The 11,498-nt window shown below is 39.7% G+C and overlaps 1 protein-coding gene across 7 annotated transcripts; it reads right to left on the reverse strand.

The window, feature by feature from the left end:
* Window positions 1-636: 636 nt before the first annotated feature.
* On the reverse strand, window positions 637-11,418 carry PTTG1 (PTTG1 regulator of sister chromatid separation, securin). 7 transcript variants are annotated; one of them, XM_042993010.1, is made up of 6 exons: window positions 11,069-11,418; window positions 7,619-7,719; window positions 7,057-7,241; window positions 5,313-5,406; window positions 1,547-1,705; window positions 637-781 (listed from the first exon to the last, which is right to left on the reverse strand). In XM_042993010.1, exons 2-6 carry the CDS (start codon window positions 7,707-7,709, stop codon window positions 705-707), a joined length of 606 nt encoding a protein of 201 aa, XP_042848944.1. In that variant the 5' UTR covers window positions 7,710-7,719; window positions 11,069-11,418; the 3' UTR covers window positions 637-704. The 7 variants fall into 7 exon arrangements, with proteins under 7 accessions (XP_042848944.1, XP_007077681.1, XP_007077680.1 ...); XM_007077619.3 differs by lacking the exon at window positions 11,069-11,418 and adding an exon at window positions 8,118-8,221; XM_007077618.3 differs by lacking the exon at window positions 11,069-11,418 and adding an exon at window positions 8,118-8,216 and having other exon boundaries at window positions 7,619-7,746.
* Between the last annotated feature and the right edge of the window lie 80 nt (window positions 11,419-11,498).

Here is an 11,498-nt window from a genome sequence, read left to right on the forward strand (position 1 = left end):
TTTGATTCCAATCACAGATTTGGAATCAAAGTAATAACTCTTCATGTCTCTAGCCTATCAATGAACTTCTGAGCTTCACTGTCCTCAAATGAAAAATAGGGTCATAAACACAATAATGCTTATTATAAACACTTCACCCAGGTCACAATATAGTGTAAACAACTAAACGGAGTTTCCTACAGGTGAAGAGTGGATATTACCATCTGTAAATTATCTGCTGCAATCTTTAAAGCACCTAATTGAAGATCTCAGAAGATTTAGAGCCTTTCAAATTCTGATTACTGAATACTGAGATTTAAAGTCATTAGAAACCAAACAGAACCAGCAATAAAGAATGCTTAGCAATAGATATTTAACGAGCTGGAAGTGGCTTTTCTAATTAAGAGATCTAATAACTGTCACTAGTTAATAGCCACAGAAAGGCAATAAAGTACACATTTAGGGATGTATGTTTCAGGGAAAACAGCTTCTGAAGGGAAGCAGCTTTTAAATTCACGATTAAAACAAACCAAAAGGTTTTAAGGTAAGCTTTTCAAGTCAGATACACTTCCGTTGTCCGATGACAGACCCTTATCAAACACTTCCACTAATTTTCATACTGTTTTAAGTAAATTCCACAGAAAACCAACTACAATATTAGGAAGAGTCTATTAAAGAATTTCTTTATTAATACAAAACATACAAACTATTAAGTACTAAGAAATTTAAATATCTAAGTCATAGCAAACAGGTGGCAATTCAACATCCAGGGTCGACAGAACGCTTGGAGACTGCAACAGATCTAGAAAACAGGAATTTCTTATTCAATATCTGCAAACCCTTATGTCATCGTCCATATCAACATAGACATTAGTTGTCAATTTTATCTTCTTATTTTCCCCTTTGCATATTGAATCCCTACCCCACCCCAGTTAGACATTGCACACATGCATACATACACATACACTCTCACACCCACACACTGCTTTGAATGTGGCTAAGATCCCAGAATTAATCTTCATTAGGAAATGAATCTTAGACATGCCTGAAACTATTGTTTTTAAGGACCCACACAAGAGCCAACAATATCACTAACTTATAAAATAGAATACGCTATCCCATCAGAACAAATAGAAAACATACTGATGGTTTTCAATCACCAGCTTGAACCAAGGCCTCAAACCTTGGCCGTAAGGTTTTGTCATTCTATGCTACTGTGCTCAGGGGTCTTGGTTCTAGATTAGCTTTAGATATAACTTGGAATTCTCATTCCAAGCAAGTTTGTTATACTTCAAGTTATAACTTAAGAAGCCATAGGCTAAACTTAATCTTGTTTTCTGTATCTAAGACTGTCTACATTTCAGAATGACTTGATTTTGGCTGGGCATTTGAGACTGAAAACAGTACCAATTGAGAGTTTTCGTTACTCTGAAACCCTATCCCTGAAGTTTGAAAGACAGAAATTACCTGTAGGCTAACCTTCCATACAACTCTGCCCCCCACGATAATGAAAGTATTATGACACAAGTAATTTGCAGCTCTTCTAGAAGGACACTTGTTCACTTACTAGACTCCCATGGTTGAGAGGGCATCTTCAGAGGTGAAGGGGGGCCCAGGTGTAACAGCTTTTCAAGTTCCCTCTCCTCATCAAGGATCATGAGAGGCACTCCATTCAAGGGGAGGTGTGCAATCTGGTGCTCTTCAGGCAGGTCAAAACTCTCAAAATCTGTCACAAAGACAAAGCACTTTATCAGAGCAGTGGTTCTCAGGGTGGTCAGTGGACCCCTGGGGATCTGAGACCCTTTCAGTGGGTGCATGAGGTCAAAATATGTTGTTAATAACATTAACACATTCTTCCACTGTGCTGACATTTGCAATGATGGTACAAAAGCAGTAATGGATGGAATTGCTTGCTGTGCCTTAGCACAAATCAAGGCAGCGGCAATAAACTGTATTTTGTAGTCCTTATATTCTTCAATACCACTGGCTTGCAGTAAAAAATGCCAGCTTCACATATCACTTTACCACATGCAGTAAAAAGTATTAATTTTGTCAGCTCTCGACCCTTAAGAACATGTCTTTTTAGTATTCTGTATGATGAAATGAGAAGTACTCCATAAAGCACTTCTGCATACTCAAGTACCACGGTGAGCTCAAAGAAAAAAGATTTGTGCCATTATTTGGTTTTCAAGCTAAACTAGAGGCCTTTATCCTGAAACACTGTTTAGTTGAAATAACAATGGAAAGACAAACTGTAGTTGCTTAGACTTGGGTATTTGTAGCACATTTCCTTAGAGGAATAAAGAAGTCCATCACCTCAAGGAAAACAGTATCTGTTGCCAACGACAAAATACACAATTTCAAGGAAAAAAAAAAAAAAAAACACTAGAATTTTGAAAAACTTATCTGTAATCATTAGCTTGACAACTTCCTAATATTACACTTTTCCAATGAGATCAGTGGTGACATTAATGAGTGCATATTTGACATTGCATAATGAAACACTTCAACATTTGGATGATCTACATTTCCCCGTGAATCATCATTTCTAAATGATCAATGCGTGATTAAATGTATCTTTTATTTTTGCATTTAAATGCAGAACAGCCCAATGGATTTTCGGAGTACAAAATGTTCACTGACAGGGTTTCAGATTACACATTTCAACCATACATTCAGAAATTGCCACTTGTTAGGTGTTAGTGTTGTAGGAAAGAACTCTCCACACTTATCTAAAAAGACTATTAAAATGCTCCTCCCTGTCCTAACTACATATCTTCAGGAGGCCAAATTTTTTTCCATGTACTTCAACCAAAACAAGAGATGCAATGGATTGAATGCAGACTTACAATACAGATGTTTTATGTTAAGCTAAATTAACCAAGTTTTCAAAAATATAAAACCAAAAAAAAAAAAAAAAAAACCAAAAAAAAATATATGTATGTATACACACACACACACACACACATACACAAAACCATGTCATTCTTCTAGAGGTTTTAGAAATGTTTAAAAAAAAGTTACATAATGGGGTTTTTTTTGAGGGTTTGTTTGGTTTTTTTTAACCAGTGTAAATTCCCAATACAGGAAATTTAAACAACACAGAAAAGGTCTTTGGGGTCTTCACTAACTTTTAAGAGTGGTCACAGACGTAAAAAAAAAAAAAAAAAAAAAAAAAAAAGACGAAAACCATTGTGTTAAGTAACACTCTTTATAATCCAAGTGTCTTACTTCTTAGAATTATTTCAAAAAGATTTTCTTAGGGCACCTGGCTGGCTCAGTTGGTAGAGCATGCAATTCTTGATCTCAGGGTCATGAGTACGACCCCTATGTTGGGCATGAAGATCAAAAAAATTAAAAATTTTAAAGTAATTTTGAAAGAGAGGGAGAGAGAGAGAGAGAAAGCACACACGAGTGAGGGAGGGGCAGAGGGAGAGGGAGGGACAGAATCCCAAACCAATTCCATGCTGGACTGACCATGGAGGCTCAATCCCAGGACAGACCATGAGATCATAACCCAAGGCAAAAATCAAGAGTCAGATGCTTAACCAACTGAGCCACCCAGGTGCCCCTAAAAAATTTTAATTAAAAAAATACAGTAGATTTTTCTTGACAGTAACAAAACTAGAATTTAAATATTGAGTCTTTCCTTTTTTCAAGGGGGTTAGCATTTCCTCAAAAGAACAAAGATGGGGGAGAACCATTATTTTCTCTAGTCTGAAACTTCTCTAAAGCCTAAATACTAGGAATTACCCTACTCTTTCCAAGACTGCTAAAACCCAGAAGTTAAAAAGGAACTGCGGGATGGTGACTACTTAATCTGAAACCAATGAATTATAAAGGAAACCATAAACAGACAAAAGACTCCAGAAGAAAAAGTCTGCAACCTAATAAAGCTAATCTCCTTTAACCACAAAAGCTGCTGAAAAAGTCATTATCAAAGGAAAACAAAGATACAAACAGGAAGTTAAAAAAAACTATAGAAGGCCAATGATCAAATATGCTCACTACATGGACATGCACCCCAATTTAAAACCATGAGATACCCACTGCCTTTTTGATAAGGTTAAGAGTTTTTAAACATTTGCCGTTAGAGACTGTAGGGGAAGCAGGCATCCTCATCCACTGCAGGTGGGTTCAGTAATTTATGCTATTTTGGGGGGCAACTTAGTAGCTCTTTCCTCAAACACAGCATATTGTAGTCCTCCTTCTTGATCAATATGCATAAATCTACCTCACCATTTTCCTTAATGGCTGAATTGTAATCATTAGCATGGAAGCACTACATTGTATCAAAACTTAATCACCTCCCCTTTGAGATGACTCAGCAATCCTTCAAGTCCATTCTCCAGCTATCCTCACAAACTCACAGTACAATTTCGAGGACACTAACTGCAGAATTGTATTATATAAAAGCCAGGGACAAGCTGGATGTGTACAGGATGACTAAATGCCTTTGGATGAAAGGCCAAAAGTTCCAGTTCAGAAATGTAGAAGGCTCTATGTGACCTTCCCGAGTTCCATCCGTATTGTCCTTCTCTCTGCCTTCATTTCCCAGAACCCCTCCAGTCCTCGGCTCTACCTCAGGATCTCTGCACACACTTCTGTGCTGTGTTCTTGCCCTGCCCCTCCCCTTCTTCACCTGGCTATCCCCAGATAGCCTTTAAAACTCAACTTCTGTCATTTCCTAAAAGAAACCTTCCCCACTCTTCCAGGCGAGGTTCAGTTCCCCCTAAGAGACCAGTTTTTCTCCTTGCTCACTTACAGTGAGAGGATTCGTTTGGGGTTTCCCTCCCAATCATGGGCTCCCTCAGGGTGAGACCTGTCTTTGTTAACCACTGCACCCAAAACCTGGATACAGTAGCCTCTCCTCAAATGGGAAAAGCTTGAAAAGGTGGTTCTGTAACAGAAAATACTTGATTCACATAGCAGGTTGAAGGAGTAGAAACACGTTTTCACAGACTATGTGGATTTTTTCAGACATTGTTCAACTCGACATAAAACCCACTTTCAAAAACCCTTGCCAGGAATAATGTCCACTTTACACTTGTTCACTATTAGTGAACACATCTTATCTCCCTTATGTGGGAAGTTTTTGAGGTAGGGAACAATGTTCTCCACACCTTTGCACCAATTCCCCTTCAGACCTCAGAGGTTCCTTACAAAGAAATCCACCACCAAATACATTTGTGCAAAGACCAGATTCAGAGAGTCTTATTACAATTTGGGGTCAGAGGTCTATTCATATCAAATTAGAGCTGAATAGGATTCTAAGAGAAACTCAAGACTAAAGCATTTTTGTAATACAAAAAAAAAAAAAAAAAAAATACTACCTAAAGGATTGAAGGGAATAAATTTTTCTATTTCAGGATAGGTGTCATCCGAGGCTGGAACAGTGCTTTTTGCTTTGACAGTCTTCTCAGTTACCTAAAACCACCCAAGAAAATATGAATGAGAGTGGAAACCTTGTCAATAGATTAGTACAAGAGATAAGTCTTCCAGACATGTGACTGCTTCACCACTTTCACACGGACTTCTAAGCAACTGTAATCCTTAGTTCTCATTAATTACATACAAATACAATTCAGCAAGCAATTCTAGTAGCACGGCTAAAGAGTTTAGTCTGTTATTTAAGTATCAGCAACTCTCAGCCTAAGTTACCAAGAATACAGTTAATTCAGAGCTAATCAACTCAATCACTCAACCTGACACAGAAAATGGGCAGGAGTCACCCAAATAGAAACTAATCCTAGAAGCCATTTTTGGCTTTTGGAAGTGTGCTTTCCATTTGTGTTTCCATCAGTGTCACCTGATTTGCTTAGTTAATATTAAGTTGAAATACACACTGAGTAAGAGCCAACAAAAGACAGTCAAGGACTTGAGTAGCCTGGATAATTCTCTAGCCTAAATTGGGCAGGTAGCCAGTCTACAATAGGCCAAAGCAGAAACCTACGTATTATTGTAAGATTTAATCTTACATCATATGTGTATACTAAATATTTTCTTTAATTTATTTAGAGAGAGACGGGGGTAAGGAGGGGTAGAGAGAACCATGCGGCCAGCGTAGAGCCCATTGAGGGGCTTGAACCCAAGAAGCCCCGAGATCATGACTGGAGCCAAAACCAAGAGTCAGATGCTTAACCGACTGAGCCACCCAGGCACCCCTAGAGGAAATCTCTAAAGTCGGGTTTCCCACACTTCAGTGCTATGTCACATTCTCATTATTTTTGTCATAGCCTTGCAATACTTGAATTTAACATTTCTTACTCAACTTAGTTTTTAAAAAAGACATCTTGGCGGCGCCTGGGTGGCTCAGTCCGTTAAGCATCATCTGACTCTTGATTTCGGCTCAGGTCATGATCTCATGGTTCGTGGGTGCAAGCCCCACATCAGGCTGTCTTGGCAGCACAGAGCCTGCTTGGGATTCTCGGTTTCCCTCTCGCTATGTGCCCCTCCCCTTCTTTCTCTCTCAAAAATAAACATTTAAAAAAAATAAAAATAAAAAACATACCTTGTCCTAAACCACATTACAAGTTTTATTTTGATCTAAATTATTAGTGTTCTTCCTAATATACATTAAGACAATTATTCAAATAAAGTGTTAATCTACATGCTGAAGTCCTCTTTCACAGCAAAGTCTTCTTAGTCTGGGATGCACTGACCTGCTACTCATGCACACACACAAAGGTCAACATGTTTGCAAAGTAGAGTACCTGGTGCTCACTCTAGGAGACTGGGAGGAGGGTGGCAGCACATGAGCTATTATATTAGCTATGTGACCTCTTGCAAAGTACCCTCCCTCTCAGTACTTTCTGTATCTGTAAGTAGATACCACCAACCAATCTGCTTCAACGCTAGTTAAGAGCAGGTGAGGCAACAACATTCACCAGCTGCTTGTGAGACTTCTAATCTTGAGGCACAGAGGAAGTCCACAAAGAGAACAGGATTCCCTCCTGCTAATCAGTGTTTGGTAGCCTATATTTCCTTCTACTCACAAGAAAGACAGGGTGCCTATAGTCATTTTAAGAGTCAAAAGTGCTAAAGTGTTTAGACAACCAGTTTGTAGCCAACACCTACCTTTTTGGCAGAGAAGTTTGGCTGCTTCTGTTTGAGAGGTCCATTGTTCTTTACTGAATTTTCGGTGGCTCTGTTGACAGTTCCCAAAGCCTTTCTGGTAACTTTAGGCAAGGTTGCTTGAGCATCAAACATTTTGCCTACACGTGGTGTTGAAACCTGAGATCTCCCATCTAAAGTTTTGACTGCTGAAGAGAAAGTCTTACCATAAGATTATTCAGGCAGTAAAACCTGCCCAACTTGAAGACTGATTGTGTGTATAAACTTGGCCTAATTCTCATCCCCAGACTCAATCCCAATTTTTGACAGTGGCTTGGCCATATGCCTAACAGTACTTCAGTTTTGTACGCTCTTAAATAATCGCTTAAGATACTTAATTAAGATACTCTTTCATGTAAAGAGTTAAAAATAAATAAATAAAAGAAACCCAACATAAGCAAATCGCAATAGGAGCATTCCCCAATACTTGATGCCTCCCCTCTGCTCCCGACTCCAAGCCACGCCCACAATTGATTCCGGTGACTCCGGACTCAACGGTGACTCCGACTGCAGCCCGTTTACTTACGAGGCTTAGACCGCAGCTTCTGCCCGTCCTTGGGAGCCACACGGGTGCCCGGTTCTCCATTTTCCTTATCAACAAAGATCAGGGTAGCCATTCTGGATCAGCTGCGGGTGCGAAATACATATTAGACCCTGGGGGTTAGGAAGATGAGAGAAGCGATGATGTAGGTAGCAAAAACCAAACTTTCTACCCTGGGCACGCCACTCAAAAACTAGAACTAAGGAGACAGCGAAGCCCGTTCTTCAGGCAACAGGCATTTAATCCAGCTCTTAACTCCTGAAGCCTGGGTCAGAGGCTCTAAGTTCCAGAAGAGTCGGCGGTTTAGGGCTGGCACAGGTCCTAGTACTCATCAGAATCGAACTGCCGAGGGCTGCGTCCGCGGTCCCAGTCCGCGGCTCAACCTAACTGGGCGCTATTGACGATCCCGGGAAGCCCCAGGTCCTCCCACCTCCAGCGCCCAGCCCACCTCCTTCCTCGCGGGCCCCGCGCGCCCAACACTCACGACCACTCGGTTCGCCCACGTAAGAGCCAACAGCCAAACTCTTCCAAGACAGCCTGCCGCGGTCGCGCCAGACCCGGCGTTTAAACCACAACTCACACCCCTATTGGTTCATCCGCCCAGGAGGCGGGACCGTGGGTGGGGCTCCAGGAAGAACCAATGGGAGGAATCTAAGCTCCTCGCGCACCGCCTGGAAAGCTTTTTCCGGGAAGTTAGTAGCTTGCTTCCTGGGAAGAAAAAAATCAAACCTGCTGACACCTTTAGTTGTAGGTGTTTTTAACATGCTCCTCACAGAGATAGAAAGGGAGTGAATATGGTCTTCGATTCCAATAAGTAAATGATTATCATGATATCAAGATACAGAGATTTGGGTTTTTTTTCCTGAGACTCTAGGACAGCCAGGAAGTTCTTAAATGATTGTGAGGTTCAAAAAGTCAAGGCAAAGTGGCAACAGAAGTATTTTCCTAAAGTCTTCAATTAACTATTTGTCCAAAGAGTAAATTGACCAGATCAAATAAAAAAGAAGAGGCAGCACTGGAGGAAAGGCATTGCAGTCATTAGAAAAATAACTGAGGAACTATGGATATATACAGTTGTATTTCAACAGATGTATGAAAAAAGAAAAAAACAAACATATAGTCGAGTGGGAAAACAACTTATTCCCTCTAGGGAACACCAGAAGAGCAGAATTAAAAATTAAGAAGCAGTGTAAATACAGATAAATCAAACAGCAATGTTTGTGTCATTCCTTTAGGTTTGTGATTAAGAATAGACTGATTATTCCCTAATTGCAGAATAACCCTTAACATTTCAGGCTAAGATGCCGCGTCAGGAATCTGGCTCATGAACAAAATGATGATCCTCATGAATACATAATTCAGGTTTCCTTTCAAATTCTATTTTTAATAGGATTATTTTAAACTTCTGACATCTCAACAATACAGTCATCAAAGCTGCCTAGAAGGGCCTGGTGGGAGAGGGCAGAAAGATGAGAAAAAGATCTGGGGAATAATAAAAATACAGAAAAGGAATTCTAATTTCCAAGTTAAGGAGAGAAATTATTCTTGGAAAAATTAATGACCTTTTCCTATTTCTATAGTAAATGGAAACAGATTGAACAAATACAAGGTAAAGGAATAAATTCAAAAGACCAAAGTTGACCAGTGTCATCCAATCCCTACTCCCCACAGGTCACCAGATACATTCTAACTTGGAGGTAAGTTGGGAGAGAGCAGTTGAGCCTACATTATTTCACAAAAGGTTTCACACTACACCTGGCATAGATGCAGTTCTCAATATATGTCAGTTCATTGGCCCTTTTTCCCTAGCATTTCAGGACCAGAATTGAAAGATTAATTCGTTCAATAAATATTTATTGAATGTTAACTAAATGCTAGACACTGAGCTAGGCATCAAGGAAAAAAGATCCTAACTCAAGAAGGTAAAGAGGACAAAAAAACATTTATACCTTTATTGCCCCTTCCCTGTCCTTTTTCTTTGATTCCTACTCCTCCCCTTATTTTCACCCTGTATCTCCTCCTAAATGTTTCAGCTCCATATTACATCATCAGCACACAAAAGTGTTCATTTTGAAACCAATCTGTACAGTACTAAAGCTTCAAAGTGGGGATTCTCTATCTCCTTAGGTCTTTGGGTGCAAGATATTTATCTCCCCAGGGTCAGTCTTCCCCTACAACAGGAAGCATGGTCTCCAAAGGTCATACAGTAAATGTAAAATGCTATAAACCACTCTCTGTGTGATCACTGCTTTCTCACCAGTGATGCCCCAGACTCCCTACTATTATTGGAATTACCCAATTAGTAAATCACCCTCACCTTATAACAGCACCTAGATCCTAATCAATCCCAGTTAATTCTAATTGAGATTTACAAACAGCAACCCATCTAGTACTGACCCTTGCTTCCCTACAACCCTCCTCAAAATCCTCCAGGAGGAACCCAAACCTTACAGAATACTCTTCCTTCTTGTCCAGCATATTTTATGATTCCTCTAGGAGATATGCTTCCTGGATTGTGCCTGTTTGGTTTTTTTTGTTTTTGTTTTTTGGGTCTTTTTTTTTAAGACTTCATTTTTAAGTAACCTCTACACCCAACATGGGGCTCAAAATCACAACCCCAAGATCAAGAGTTGCATGCTCCACCTACTGAGCCAGCCTCATGCCTTGTGCCTGGTGGTTTTAAACAGGCCTCAAACCTTCCAAGCAAATTGCAATAATTGTTTTAAAAGATAAAAATAAAACATAGGTGATTCAGAGACTACTCGCTTTCAGGCCATTCTCTGATCTTTTCTATCCCTTCACCTACTGCCCTGTAAAATCAAAATTAGTATTTACGTTCTTCAACTCTAGGCACTGCAAAGTTTTAATAAGAAAAAAATAAGATTACGATTGGCTCCTTTTGAGGCAAGGATGTTAACTATTTTCACTTTTACTGTTAAAAGCAATACATGTTGAGGCGCCTGGGTGGCTCAGTGGGTTATGCTTCCCACTGCAGCTCAGGTCATGATCTCAGGTCATGATCTCCCTGTTGATGGGTTCCAGCCCCCATGGAGCTCTGTACTGACAGCTCAGAGCCTGGAGCCTCTTTTAGATTCTCTAATTCTCTCTCTCTCTCTTTCTCTCTCTCTCTCTCTCTGCCCCTCCTGTACTGGTGCTCTCTCTCAAAAATAAATAGGCATTTAAAAAAAATTAAAAAAATAAAAGCAATACATGTTACTTTGAGGAAGAAAAGATAACAGCACAAAGAAAACACAAGAAATTCTACTACCAAAATGACTGCTTATTTTCCAGTATTTTATCTTACTTCATATGTGCACTTTAAAAGGAGGGTTGGGATATCAGATACTATTGGTTTCCTTAAATAGAAATTGTTTTATAGTATTTTTTTCTAAAGGTAAAACACAAGATCACTTGGGTGCAGAAAGTCACAATTACCTATTAGTCCCTTATGTTCTCATAGCACCTGGTATTCCTTTCACAGCGACTTTTTACAACTGTAAATTATTTGAAATTATTTTAAGTGTCTTTTTCACTCTGCATGACTAAATTCGAGGACATAAAGTCACTTTTTCTTCACCACGTCCCCAACGTGTTACACAATACGCGGCTACTAATTAATACTAATTGTAACTGCCTTTTTTTTTCCCCTTAATACGTCACGAACTTCCCCATTCATTTTACAGTTCTGTAGAAAAACTTAAGCTGTTGCCTTTCCTACGGACTTTTTTTTTTAACATCCTAAGATTCTGCGATTCTAAAAGAAACAATAATTCAAAAGCAGGCAACAGGAAAACAACTGCTGAAACTAACTCCCTTCACAGTCCTGGGGCGCGGGGTGGGGGGGGGGGGGAGGGGGGAAACCTCG

The sequence above is a fragment of the Panthera tigris genome, chromosome A1 (genome assembly GCF_018350195.1).
Source record: "Panthera tigris isolate Pti1 chromosome A1, P.tigris_Pti1_mat1.1, whole genome shotgun sequence".
Taxonomy (NCBI): Eukaryota; Metazoa; Chordata; class Mammalia; order Carnivora; family Felidae; genus Panthera; species Panthera tigris.

Coding starts and splice junctions, on each gene's coding strand:
- PTTG1 (XM_042993010.1), bottom strand. CDS start 7,709: ATGGCTACCCTGATCTTTGTTGATAAGGAAAATGGAGAACCGGGCACC. Junction 7,242..7,618: donor GAAGCTGCGGTCTAAGCCTC/GTAAGTAAACGG, acceptor CTTTCTCTTCAG/CAGTCAAAACTTTAGATGGG. Junction 1,706..5,312: donor TATTCCCTTCAATCCTTTAG/GTAGTATTTTTT, acceptor TCTTTGTGACAG/ATTTTGAGAGTTTTGACCTG.